The following is a 12,948-nucleotide window of genomic DNA, read 5'->3' as shown; positions in this document are numbered from 1 at the left end:
CGCTCTGGACTGAGGCCCGCGAGCAGGCCCTGTGCGCCCCCGGGCTGCGCAAGACCAAGTACCGCAGCTTCCGCCGGCGGCTGCTCAAGTTCATCCCCGGACTCAACCGCTCCCTGGAGGAGGAGGAGAGCCAGCTGTAGGGGCGGGCCGGGCCGGAGCTATTTATTTATTTATTCTTTGCACCAGTGCGGACAAAGGGGTGGGGCCGGGCCTAGGGGACCCCAGGAGCCCAGAGCAGCGGGAGAGGGTCCTTGGTTCTTGGCTGAGCCTTGAACCCAGGTCCCAGCGCCCTTTACGCCCGCCGCCTCCCCTAACTCTCAGTGGGAGGGCGCAGGCAGAGCCCGAAGAGCTGGGGCCGGAGAGGTTGGGAGACCACGCGTGGGACATTCCCTCCTACATCGGGGTCCGTAGTGCCTTGTGGGGTGTCCAGCAAAACTCCCCCTCGGAGGGACCCGGTGCCACGAAGCCCTCCCCTCAGCTTTACTGTTTTCCACCCTTGGCCTGGGGGAGAAATGGCCTGTGGTGGGTGTTTCCCCGCACCCCACACGCTGACCCGGTTCCAGTTAACCAGCAGGCCTCTGGGGGGTGCTCAGGTGCCGGCCCCTCCCCCTCCTGGCCTTGACCCCCAAGGGCTTGGCCCCTCCTGGGGCCTGTAACTAAGTTGGGTCTGCTGGGCAGGGGTCCTGGGGTCGAGCCCTTCGGGCGTCAGGAATGTGGCCTCCAGGCGCGGGGCAGCGGGACTGTTGCTCCCTCCGCCTGTCCTTGCTTTCTGAACCACCATCTGTATAAAATTGACGGTTTTTTGCATCTGTGTCAGCGTGGTAACTGCCTGCGGGGAGGATTGAGCGAGGGCAGGCTCTGATGCCACCGCCACCCTGTGCAACACACACACGCAATTTTACATCTCATTTTCTTGGAGCCTGCAGCCAGAGAAACCATCTGGGGGATTTTCACTTACACGTATGGGCCTGAACCAGGGCCCCACACCCTTTCAGGACTGGGCCTCTGGGCGAGGCCCTCCCTAAACACCCACCACAGGCGAAGGCCCAGCCTGCACCAACTCCTTGATGGCCCTGTGTCAAACGCTCTGCGGGGGGTGTCCTCGCTCCTGGGGCTTGACAGCGCCCTGCTGGGGCCAAAGCCCCTTGTCATTGCCACTCCCCCATGTCAGCCCAGCCCCTGATGGCTCCATGCTTCTAGAACTCCTCCCTGGGTTGTCTGGAGTGACTCTAGCCCGGGCTGGGCTCGCCCACCCCACACCCACCGCTCCCCCTGCCTCCCCGCTGGCTTCCTGCTTGACTGTCCTGCTGTGTTTGGTGGGCAGGCCCCTCCCCTCCCGCTGGCCACTGGCGTTCTTAGCTACTGCTCCAGGACTCTGCTCCGCCTCCCAGAGTCCCACCCAGTTTAAACTACTGTGGCTCCGTCCTCTGTGACAGAGCTCTGTTCTATTTACTCATCACCGTCGGACATGGCTTGAACTTCATGGATTTTATTTGTGCCCCAAATGGATATACGATCCCTGGGTCATATATCTCCTTTATTTTTTGGCCCACTTCTAGCACATAATAGAACCTCAGTGAACAGTGTGTGCTGCAAGTATCTCCAGAGATGTCTACTATCCTTTGAGGTGACCGGAGCAAGAAACATGGCTCAGGTCACACAGCAAATAGCCAGCAGAGCCGGGCCTGAGGCTTGAAGCCCCGCGCCAGTGCCCTCTCCTGGAGTGACCACACACACAGAGGGCTACCTCTTCCCAGCCCGGCCGCTCCCACGCTCTTTCCCTGAACCGCTGCTCTTCCCTGCTGAATGGGTTTCCTGCTTCCTCCCCCAGCAGCCATTGCTCTCTACACACCAAACAGGAGATCAGACCTCGGCCCTCCTTTGCTGGGGTTGTCTCGGCTCCAGTGCTCCAGCTGCATGGTTTACGGGCGCCGTCACCACGCCCAGCTTCTCTGTTAACTGGAAAATCATCCGATCGGAAAACCACAAGGGTTTGCTCAAGGTGCTGGGGGGAGAGTGATGCCGGAGGGTGGCCTGGCTGCAGCGTCCCAGCAGCCAGGAGCTCAAACGGGACACACCCTCTGCGTCAGGACCTCTGCCACCGTGCTCCTCGGAAAGCAACTTCAGGGTCAGGAAGGGTTTGAGGAGCAGACTGGGGTGGAGAGCCTGTGAGCCTGGTGAAACGAGAGAGGATGAGGCAGACGGTGAACGGAGGCTTTTGAAGGGGAGGTCCCGAGGCCTCCTGGCCCAGGGAGGGACAGGTCAGGGGCTGCCCCTGCCCGTGGCCGCGGTCCCCGTCAGGTCACCAGGGTCCGTGTGTACCAACGGGGATGGTGGTTTGCAAGAGGCCTGCTCACCCCTCCAGAACCACACCCCCAGCCCAGCCCCGGGCGAGAGCTCTCTGCAAAGGGATCTAAGGGCCCAAGTGGGCAGAACTGGCCTCTGACTTCTACTCTTTGGCCCGTGGCTTATACAGTGTAGAATATTTACTGATTAATTTTACTAAACTGTCTTTACAAATTAAAAAATAAGCTCATCATGGGTTCCCCTAGAACAAAATAAAATTCAGACTCTTTACCATGGCCTCTGCACACTGTCCCTGTGGGCAGATAGATAACAAGAAGTCCGGCTCTCCTCTGGTTGACAGCGGCCAGAGGCACAGGCCCCACAACTTGGCACCTGGAGCCTTTGTGCCAGCAACGACCCCTGCAACCCACTGACTGCCGTCCTCAGGCCTCAGGTCAACAAACACCTGCTAAGGGCACATTTCTGGTCTTATCAGAAGGGGTCTGTGTTTCCTTCCTTCTTCTCTTGACTATTTGTTTATTTTTATTTCTTACTTGCAAGTGGCAGTTACCCTGAGGTCTTTTGTATCTGTCTTTGCCTCTCTGAGGCAGGAGACTCAGAGAACCTCATCCTGGCACACAGCAGGTGCTCAATAAATGCCCTGGCACACAGCAGGTGCTCAATAAATGCCCTGGCACACAGCAGGTGCTCAATAAACGCCCTCCTGGGATGGGTCGCTCCACCCCACCGCTCAGCGTGAGGTGAGGAGACTTGTTCCTTGTTCGGGTTAGTTGGCCCTTGCCCCCCCCACCTTGGCTTGGGGTGCCTGCACCTGGCCATCCTGTTCACCCCCACCAACCAGTACTGGGGAGAAGGATATTTGGTTAAGAAAACGGAGCTTCCAGCTCCCTATTTGAACAGCTGCTCCACAGTGATGACAAACAGCAGTTCCGGGAGGTGGGGGAGCTCACTGCTCCTGGGGGCGGCTGGGGTCTCAGTCTGGGGGGGCAGGGCCCTCTGGCACCTCTGTCCTGGACCCAGGGCTGCCAGAAAAGCAGCTGCCTGGGCACAGCCGACACCTCACTGCGGCTGGGGGGCAGCACGGGCCTCCTGGAATAGGCCCCCAGCTCTTCTCCTGCAGCCTATTCTTCCCTCCCCTCCGCCCAGCAGCTAGTCTTGGGGTGAAGTCAGCACCCCTCACCCAGGCCCCAGAGGGCTCCCGCTGGCCCTGTGCACCCCGAGGGGGGAGGGGTGCCCAGGGCAGGGCTGGATCCCACCTCTCAGCTGATGGGATGACGCACCGGCACGGCAGCCTCCTGCCGTGTAGGTGGGTGACAGGGAGTGACTAATGTGTGAGCTTCGATTCTAAAAATTAACCCAGAGATCGTGTTGGTGGAGGGTGGGGGTGGGTGGGGAAGGAGAGGGACTGGGAATACTGTGTGGTCGGTATCCCTCCGCCCTGCCTCCCCCTCACCTCCCACCAGCCTTCTGGGCCTCTCCAAGCCTCAGCAGATTCTGTGGGTGCCTCTCCCTCCTCAGACCAGAAGGACCCCCCAATAAGTCCAGGGAGGAGGGGAGCGCCTGTCACTCCGGTGATGTCAGCACCCCCACCCAGAGGACTCCCCTCACTTGGTGCATGGCAGAGTGATGACTGGCCTGAGGTCTCCACAGAGCCCTGTGCTGCGCCCCAGCTGGTGGGTGCCTGGCTGGAGTCCCCTCGCTCTTCCGCCATGCCTGAGGCCAGAGCCCTGCCCAGGCCAGTGGAGGCAGTGAGGCCAGGCTCCTGGGCGCAGGCTGCAGCTGGGCGGTGGGGTGGCAACTGCACGTGAAAGAAAGCGCTAAGGTCTGTCTCTCTTAGGTCACCGCCCGGTGCGCCCGGCTAAGCTCTCCCAGCCAGTGCGCCAGTGGGGCTCAGTGTATCTGCCTCACTGTCCCACCTACAGATAAAGGAATGAGAATTAGGGCCCTCCCTGGTGGCACAACGGCTTGAAGCGCAGCACCACAGCCAGCTTCATCCACTTCAGCACGAGTTTGATCCCCGGCCAGGGAGTGACCCACAGGGTGCAGCAGACCTCTCCTGTCTCCCCGCTGCTCCCCTCAGCAGTGTGCTTCATCGATCTGCCTGTTCTGCTCCCCACTCTGTCTCTGGGGAATCCTCTCACCCCCTGCACCTCTGGCCTGTACCCCAGTTCCGTATGCATAAATAATCAATCTTAAAAAGGAAAAGAAATAAGAATTAGAGCTGGTACCTGGCGGTGCGGGCGTTCTCTTAACTCTCTTAGTCTCTAGAGTCTAGACTGGGGCAAGGGAAGGCAGCCTAGAGGAAGGAGGGTGAAGACAGAGCCAAGAAGCTGAGCTGTCTGTAAAGGAGTCGGATCTTTCAAGCTGTGGGGCTCCCCATGGTGAGGGGTGTGGGTGTGGAGCAGATAGGACCTCAAGATGGGACTGAAGGAACAGGGGCTGTGGGATGTGCCAGAGAGCAAAAGGAGATCAGGTCCGGCGGGATCAAGTTTCCGTGGCTGTGAGTACAGTCCTGGAGTGAGAGGAGAATGAAAGTTCTCATAAAGTTGGGGCGAGGAGGTCCTTCTTGGGACTTGGTTTTGGGACTCACAAGAGGGGTCGAGGTTTGGAAAAGAGTTTTTATTTTTTGTATTTCAGTACTTATTTTTTTAAAGATTTATTTATTTATTCATACAGAGCTGGGGTACATGCCAGAGATGTGGAGGGGGATAGGCTTCACCAGAGACAGAGTGGGGAGCAGAACAGGCAGGTCTACTGAAATCCACTGCTGAGGGGAGCAGCGGGGAGACAGGAGAGGTCTGCTGCACCCTGTGGGTCACTCCCTGGCCAGGGATGGAACTCAGGCTGCAGTGGCTGCGGACAGCTTCATAGTGCTGAAACTTAACCCCTGCGCCACCAGGGGGCCCCTATGTCATTATTTATTTTGCTTAATACCCATTTTAGTGGCCATAGTTTTCCAGTGAAGAGCGGCGTTGGCATGTGAAAGGAACCTGCTAGGAGGTTCCAAGAAGAGGTGTCTGTCCTGGACACAAAGCCGGAGATCCTGAGCTGAATGGCCATGGAAGAAGTAAAACATGAAATTGGGGAAGTGAGAGGCTACATGTTGTCAGGTTGTCTGCTCCGGAGGCTGCCTGGTCCTACGTTAACCACGAGATGAGATGACCCAACGGGGAGCGTGACCATCTCAGAGAAGTGAGAGGAGAGGGCGGCACCTAGGTAGATTCCTTAGGAGAATTGAAAAATTAACCAAGTGGCAAGACACGCTGTAGAGGAAAGTGGGCACGCCTGACCCCTAGTGGTGACCTCAGGACACTGCCCCTCCCTCAGCGCTGACTCAGCCAGCTGCAACAGAGGCGGGATGTCCCATGCACCGGTGCTGGGAAGGCGCCGCTCCCTCCGGACAACCCTCCTCTGTGGTCCTTCCTCAGTTCTGCCCCGCGCTCCGACAATGCGGAGCCTCCCCTGAACCGCGCGGCACGCCCCTGCAGGAGCGCTCCCATTCATTCACAAGGCCCTGAAGCCAGCGCCCCACCCCTCAGCGGGCTCCCAAGGGTGGACTGTGGCCCATTCATCACTGCACCCTGTTCACTGCCTGGGCATAGAAACCACACTGGCCGAAGGCAAGTTTGAATGAATGAATGAACAATGCGTTCAGAACTGTTTTCAGACTGGATCTATTTGAACTGCCAGAGCTTTTCAGCATGGAGCCCTGGGCGGTTCATGGGGTGGGTGGGTGGGTGGGTGTGGTTGGGGGAGGAAGCGCATTTGCTGCACTGCAAGACACAAGCATTTTTGCTGTAGGGGGCCCTTGAAACCCTCAGTGAAATTTCCAGTCCTGGAGTTTAGCCTCTCCGGAGGGAACACACATTTATGCAAAAAGTAAAATAAGCAAATACTGGCTCTGGGCCCTTCCCAGGGGCCCCACTGCTCCCCTACAACCACTCAGGTGCACTCAGCAACCTCTGCCCCACCAGAGGGGCAGGCCACCCAGGTCCCAGAGTGGAGGGCACCCTCCAAATCGCATTCTCAAGGCCTGGACAAAACGCCACTTTCTCTGGGAAAATCAGTCTCTGGCAAAGTGAATGCAAGACCAGCAGTTACCAACTACAGCAACACATTGCTGCGCCCGGAGCATTTACAGCAGTGGGGCCCCCCTCCCTAAGACTCTGGGGGGCAGGAGTTGAGGTATGGGGGTGGAGCAGGAGCATCAATATTTTGCAGAACACTCCAGATGCTCTATGAGGATCGTTCAAGGGCGTGACTGAGTGAAGATGATTCCAGACACCCGAGCTCCCTGGCCTAGAGCCTTGATGCCGTCACCCCCACAAGCCTGGCGTCCTGAGGTCCTGCGGCCTGTTGTTCTGTGGAGCTGCGTGGAAGCCTGGGTAAGCGTGGTGGCCCTTTCCCCACAGACTGAGTGCCTGGAGCACAGGGGGACCCCATGCCAAGACCGTCCAGGACCAGTTGGCTGGGTGTGGCCAAAGCTCAGGGGTGCAGGGAGGGGAGAGGAGGCTGGGGCAGAGGGGAGGCCCTCCAGACTTGAGAGTGGAGCTCGGGTTGGACATAAGCAGGGGAGATCCCCTCCAGGAGGGAGAAGTCCTAAAAGCCGGTGGGGGGTGGGAGGGACTGTGGGCAGGCCTGGCCTTCCAGCCTGGGCTTGGCTGAAGTGGGCGGCCTTGCCACGGGGCGCTGCAGTCAGCTGGGTACCCTGCCTCCCCCTTGCCCACCGCCCAGCGTGAGGCTGAGGCTGATGGCTGAGTTGCGGGGGCAGGTTACAGCCTGGGGTGCAGCGCATTAGCTGGGGTGGGGGTGGAGATGGGGACTCTGGGTTGTGTTTTGCTGGGAGATGGGAGGGAAGCAGGTGGCAAAGCCTGAGTGAGTAACCGCCTCCCCGAGCAGCAGCAAATCTTGCCGCCTCAGGAAGTCCCCCAGACACGCGGCACCGCTGCACCCCTCACCCCCCCCCGCCCCCCCCGCCCCCCGGCCCCCCGCCCCCCCCCCGACCTCCTCCTCGCACAAGCCAGCCCTCCCCAGCCCCGCACCCCCAGCCGCCGTCTCCCGGCTGCACCCCCGCACACTGACCCCAGCCGCTTTCTGGTCTCACTCCCGCGGGCCCTCCCTCTTTCCCTCCTCACCCCGACCGCGGCTCTCGATCCCCACACCCCCAAATTCTTCAGAATCTGGGGCGACACCGGCCCTCGGGGCTCCCAGGGTCTGGAGCGCTCACGGGTGGTCGGGCGGGGCCGGGTTTCGCGGAGCTTGCGGCGGCGGCGCCCTCTGCTGGGGAGACTCGGAACTGCGCCGTCTCCTGCCCTCCGGGTGCTCGCTTCTGTCCTTGACCTGTTGCTGAGTTTGTGGGTGTCAGTCCTGATCCCAGCTGGGCTACCAGCTACCGGAGAAGAGTCTCGGCCCCCAAGAGGCTGCTTTCCTTCTCTGTGACACAGCTGTGCTGCAGACCAATGCCAAAGGGCGAAAGAAGACACTTTGTAAACAGAAAAGAAGCATGGGATGTGGGGTGCTTGTTCATGTTCTGCCCTCCCTTGTGGGGACCAGGAAAGAGGCCTCTTTCCAAGCGGCTGGCCCACCCAGGAAGGAGGGCATAGCTCCGCCCCCGGGGCTCTGTGCTGCCATGTTCCTTTCTGTCTTTTCCCCTCCAGGTGTCAACACAGACGTGCGTTTTACACGAATCTGACCCTATTTTATGCTGTTTCGTGTCCTGCCTCTTTTCTCCCCTCCAAGGGTTGAAGCCCAGATTCTGGCAGATTCAGAGTCAAGCCGGTGCTCTATGACTCTGCTTTTGCACCCTGGGGCAAACCAACCACCCCTATAGCCTGTTCCCTCACCTGTGCCAAAGCCTCGGAGGCGCCAGCTGGCCGGAAGCTGAACAGCCCCTGGTACTTGGAGGGCCCTGGACGCTGCTCCCTGGGCCCCACCCCTGAGCCCCACCTGCCCTCGCCCTTCCCCAGGGCCCCCACCGGCCCAGGGCAGACCCCTCCAGCCTCTGGTTGCCCATGTGAAGGCCTCCCCCTCTGCCCCGGGCGCCTGCGGCTGGTGATTGGCGCCCTCAGAGAAGACCGACTGCTCCTCTATAGCTGGCAGTGTCCATGTTTCTGTAGCCACCTACTTGTTCTATTTTTCTCTTTTTAAAGATTTGGATTTTTATGCTTATAGACATGCATAAAATATGCATAAATAACTAAATAAATATTAAAACAACAACAACAACAAAGAAGCAGCATTGCGCAGATGATCTCTGTGGTATGCCAAGATGTCCACAGACTCCAGACAGGGACCCTGACAGGCCCCCACTGCTGCCCCTGCCGCCAGCCTGCCTCTGACCTCACTGCGGGGAGCGGCACTGACCTCAGTCAGGTGTCTCAGGCAGCTGATTGCTGTTGCTTCCTGCCAGCAGCTCGCACAGAGCGGTGACTAGTGTCCCATGCATTGCCTCCTGGTGGCCCGTGGCGACTGGCACTGCTGGCCAGCGCCCTCAGCACTCTCACAGGTGACCAGCTCTCTGTGTCAGGCCACCTTTGGGCGCCACCAACCACTTCTGGTCACCTGGCACTGCCTCGCAGTGCTGTTGTCTCCATTGCTGTCAAATCTGGTGTCCAGTGCTGAAATCCCGGCCTGCAGACGGTTGCTGTGGGCTGCTTTGATGTCCTCAGCAGCCCCATCTGTGAGCACATCCGGCGGCCACTACAAGTTGGCTCCCTGCCCACTCTGTCTGGTGTGCCACTCACTCATCTCGGGTGAGTGGCCTCTGGGACCGCTGGACACTCGGGGATGAGACAGCCGAGTGTCCTCAGCGTGTGGCCTCAGCGAGTCTTTCCTTTGCCCTAATCTCCTGTTTGTTAAATATGCCCCCATTTTTTAAAGGTTTATTTATTTATACACACAAGAACTGGGGTGCAGGCCACAGATGCAGAGGGTGAGCGTATCCACCTGAGACAGAGTGGGGAGCAGAACGGGAAGGTCCATGGAAATCCACTGCCGAGGGGAGCAGCGGGGAGACAGGAGAGGTCTGCTGCACCCTGTGGGTCACCCCCCGCTGGGGATCAAACTCATGCTGCAGTGGCTGCAGACAGCTTCACAGTGCTGCGCTTCAACCCGCTGCACCACCAGGGGTGGGGAGACCCTAAGCTCCACAGTTGCATGCTACACCTAAGTGGTCTTGCAATTGCACATGCTTGTGAGAACCAGCAGTGACCTCTCCCCAAGCTTGGCATCGTTTTGGCACTGTTTTTTAAAGTAATGCTTTAGCATAATTTTTCTCCCCACCTCTGTGATTCCTAGAAGACTGACAGATACAAGGCCCTGAATTTTTGTGTGAAGCTGAATAGATCCACCACTCACCTTCCTTTCAAAAAACCCCAGCAGTCAGCGGAGGCCACTCCTGTCCAGTAGAGGGCGCCAGCACACAGTATTTGGGGGTCTCCTCAGGCTGGCACTCAGATAGAATGTAGGAGGCCTACAGCTCTCTCTCCACCACTCTGTGGCCCTCGGCTGGGCTGGGAGCAGAAGTAGGCCCTCCCCCACGTCTCTCTCCTTTCCCCCACCACCCCCTCCACCTGGCCTGGAGTCTGCATGTCCTGGCTGCAGTGTGCTACAGAGCCTGAGGCTGGAATACTCTGCCGGACACACCCCTTAGCAGCTGATGCTTTGGGACAAATCACACCCTGTCCCCAGCTCTGCAAAATTAGGGCGATGACACGCACCTCACTGCCTGTTACTGGTTTGCTAGGCACGGACAGGAGTGTGTGTGGAATATTCTGTGAGTGTAAATGCCAGAGAAATATAATTTATTGGTAGCAGCAGATTAGCAACAAAAGAGGAGAGATTAGAGGACACTTAAAAGGAATTATAAGACTCAAGGAAGGTGGGTTTCTGCAGGGGATTAAGATAGTAAAGGAGAAAGGAGTTAAAAATAACAACTGCCTTTCACCAAGAGCTTATTAGGAGACAAGGCTGAGGAAGGTAATCTCCAAACATTGTCTAATTATAGACAACACTTAGATGGTGTTGACCTCACGCCAGCCTGTTTAGTGCTTCACGCAGAGAAACTCAGGTTGCTTGGTGGCATCCGTGTCCCCATTCTATACGCAAGGAAACCGAGACTCACTTAACGAACTTGCCAAGGTCACATGGGACCCGGGAGCGGGGTCCAGACCTGCCTGTTCTGTCTCCTGGGGCCTCAGCTCGCCAGGGCACAGCCACAGCCTGAAGGAGACACCTTCAGCGGCCCACTTCCCAGATGGGAAATTGAGGCCTAGACGCTCACACAACCCGCCTGAAGCGACAATTTGAGCAAGTGTATCTGGCCCCTACTCAGCCACCGGGAAAGTGCTCGGGAGACAGGGCTGGGCTGGGCTGGGCAGCAAATGGCTGCCTCTCCCCCTGCCTGTCGGGGGAGGCTGGGTGGGCAGAGGCTGGGCAGCTGAGTGAGTGGAGCAGAGGCCTGGTGAGTTCAAGTTCGTGGAAGGAATGAGGCTGGTTGTCTTCTAGGCCGCTCAGGAAGGAGGAAGTGATGTACCAGCGCGCTCACCCACACCTGTGAGCTCTCCTCACTTTCCCCTCAGAATAGGGGCGCTGGACCTGGCCACGGGAGGTGGGAGCAGCCTCCTTTGCTACTTGCTCCCAACCCCGTCCCTGACTTCCAGCCTGTTACATAAGCTGCTCTATACTCAGGGCCTAGAAATCACTGCGGCCAGCCTGGGCTCGGGGCCATGAGGAATGGTCCCCGGCATCAGCTGACCGGCTCCTAAAGTGACCCCAGGGCCTGCCAGCGGCTCAGGTTACCCAGCCATCCCAGGGAGGAGGCCCTGCCTGGCCCTCAGAGGACAGTGACAAAGTGACTCTGTGTCTGGACATTTATGGTGTGCGAGTTGGAGGGACCGTCCCACTCACAAGCCTGAGTGGCTGAGGCAGCTCACAGCCACGCCAGGCCCGCTGCAGCCTCCTGCAGGCTGGGACTGGAACTTGGCCTGAGAAAGTGCTTTGGGATCTCTGCAGCCAGCGCTGGGGAGAGCTAGGAGCTCTGCTCCCCTGGGGCCCTCTGCTCAGGACCTCACGGAGAGAGCAGGGGGAACCTGAGAAATTGGGGGTGAGAGGGAGGCTGCTTTCTGGCAGGTGCTGGAGGGGTTGGGACCGCGGGCTCCATTATTCCAGGGTTGCACCCGTCCCCACACCTCCCATATCACAACACATTCTATCACCCCACTCACCGTGGCCTCTGGCTCCAAGGAGAAGCCCACCCACCCCGATGCCCAACGACGGGCAGAGCACCCGTACCCCTTTCCAGGGACTAGGCACTCAGACTTCAGCAGTCGGGCAGACTGGTGCAGGCCCCATGGCACAGCCGGTGACCTCCCTCTGTGGGGACCATGAGCTGAGAACAGCGGTGACTCTGGCTGTTCCAACTGTGACTTTCAGATAGCTGCTCCTTCAACATGAACTTCCTAACAACAAAGTTGGTGCTTTAAATCGTCTAAGTTACATCACCTAATTATTCTCCTGCAAAACCTTCAGTGGCATGCATTCTCCCAGGAAGCCTGGCTGTTTATGCCAGGACCCTCTGACAGGTAGGAGCACCCCCAGATGGAGGATGAGGGGACAGTTTACAACGGAGGGATGGGAGAACTGGCATGGTGCTGCTTGGTGCTCTCCTGCAAGGGCTGGACTCCCAGGAGGGCCCTGCCTGTGCCAAGGTCCCTGTGTGCTGCTGGGCTCTGCGCCCCTGAGCCCATGGTTGGAGGACAGGGGTGACAGGTTCCAAAGACGTGACAGCCAGTAAGGAAATCCCCACGCTTGGGGGCCACCCACGTTGAGGGCTGGGCTTCCCGGGCCACCGGCTGCCTGCCTCCTGGTCTGGCCCTCTCCGGGAGCTGTCACCAGTAACTGGAGCTCACTCCTGTGACAGCAGGGGCAGAGGCGGTTGCTGGGCAACCAGGCCAGCACACAAGATCCAGCTAATCTGGTCTACCTGCGAGCCAGGCCCTCATCCTGCTGGCCACTGCCTGCTGCCAGCAGCACCCCCAGAGACGGGTAGTTACAATGTTCTCCCTCCCGCCCCAACTTCTGGGCAAGTTCTAGCAAAACCCAAGGTCTGGAGGGAAGACCCCGTCTTCCCTACCTCCCTGACCCCCCAAGCCCCAGGCCCCCTTTGTCGTAAGCCCTGTCTCTTTTGACCGCCAGAGAAAACTCCACGGAGTGCTTACCGGCACTAAGGACCTCAGCCCCCTCAACGCTAAAGTGGTACCCACCTCCAAGGGCTCTTCCAAGAAGGGCCAAGTGGCAGAGCCGGAGAGTGCTCACCCCAGGGCTTGGCCTTTCCAGCCGCAGGTCCCAGCAGTCACCTGCAGTAACCTGTGCTTCCCCACAAGCTGATTCCTGCCCCTGGAAAACGGGCCCCAGGCCAGTCTCCACCCTACAAGCCTCCATTTAAGGGTGACTTCCCTGGAAAAGCAGCGCCCACCTCCTCCGCACCCCTCTGGACACCTGCAGTGGTCTCAGGGGCCACTTGCATTGCTCTTCCCGACTCTCTGTTCTTCCCGACTCTCCTTTTTTGCAAGACTGCACTGAGTTGGGGGACACCAGGGGGGCTGGGACAGCCACTGTCTGTTCTGTTCTTTGCTGTGCCCC

The 12,948-nt window shown here is 58.9% G+C and overlaps 1 protein-coding gene across 1 annotated transcript in view; it reads left to right on the top strand.

Annotated features, from left to right (window-relative positions):
* GRASP (GRP1 (general receptor for phosphoinositides 1)-associated scaffold protein) overlaps positions 1 to 792 on the top strand; it is a 7,819-nt gene extending 7,027 nt beyond the window's left edge. Inside the window, exon 10 of the mRNA XM_012732310.1 lies at positions 5 to 792. Coding sequence (XP_012587764.1) covers positions 5 to 140 — 136 coding nt within the window. The 3' untranslated portion in view covers positions 141 to 792. The remainder of the gene's footprint in view (positions 1 to 4) is intronic.
* The last annotated feature ends 12,156 nt before the right edge of the window (positions 793 to 12,948 follow it).

Source organism: Condylura cristata, unplaced genomic scaffold (genome assembly GCF_000260355.1).
Source record: "Condylura cristata isolate star-nosed mole 26May11 unplaced genomic scaffold, ConCri1.0 scaffold00034, whole genome shotgun sequence".
Taxonomy (NCBI): Eukaryota; Metazoa; Chordata; class Mammalia; order Eulipotyphla; family Talpidae; genus Condylura; species Condylura cristata.
This window is presented reverse-complemented; position numbering and strand designations above follow the sequence as displayed.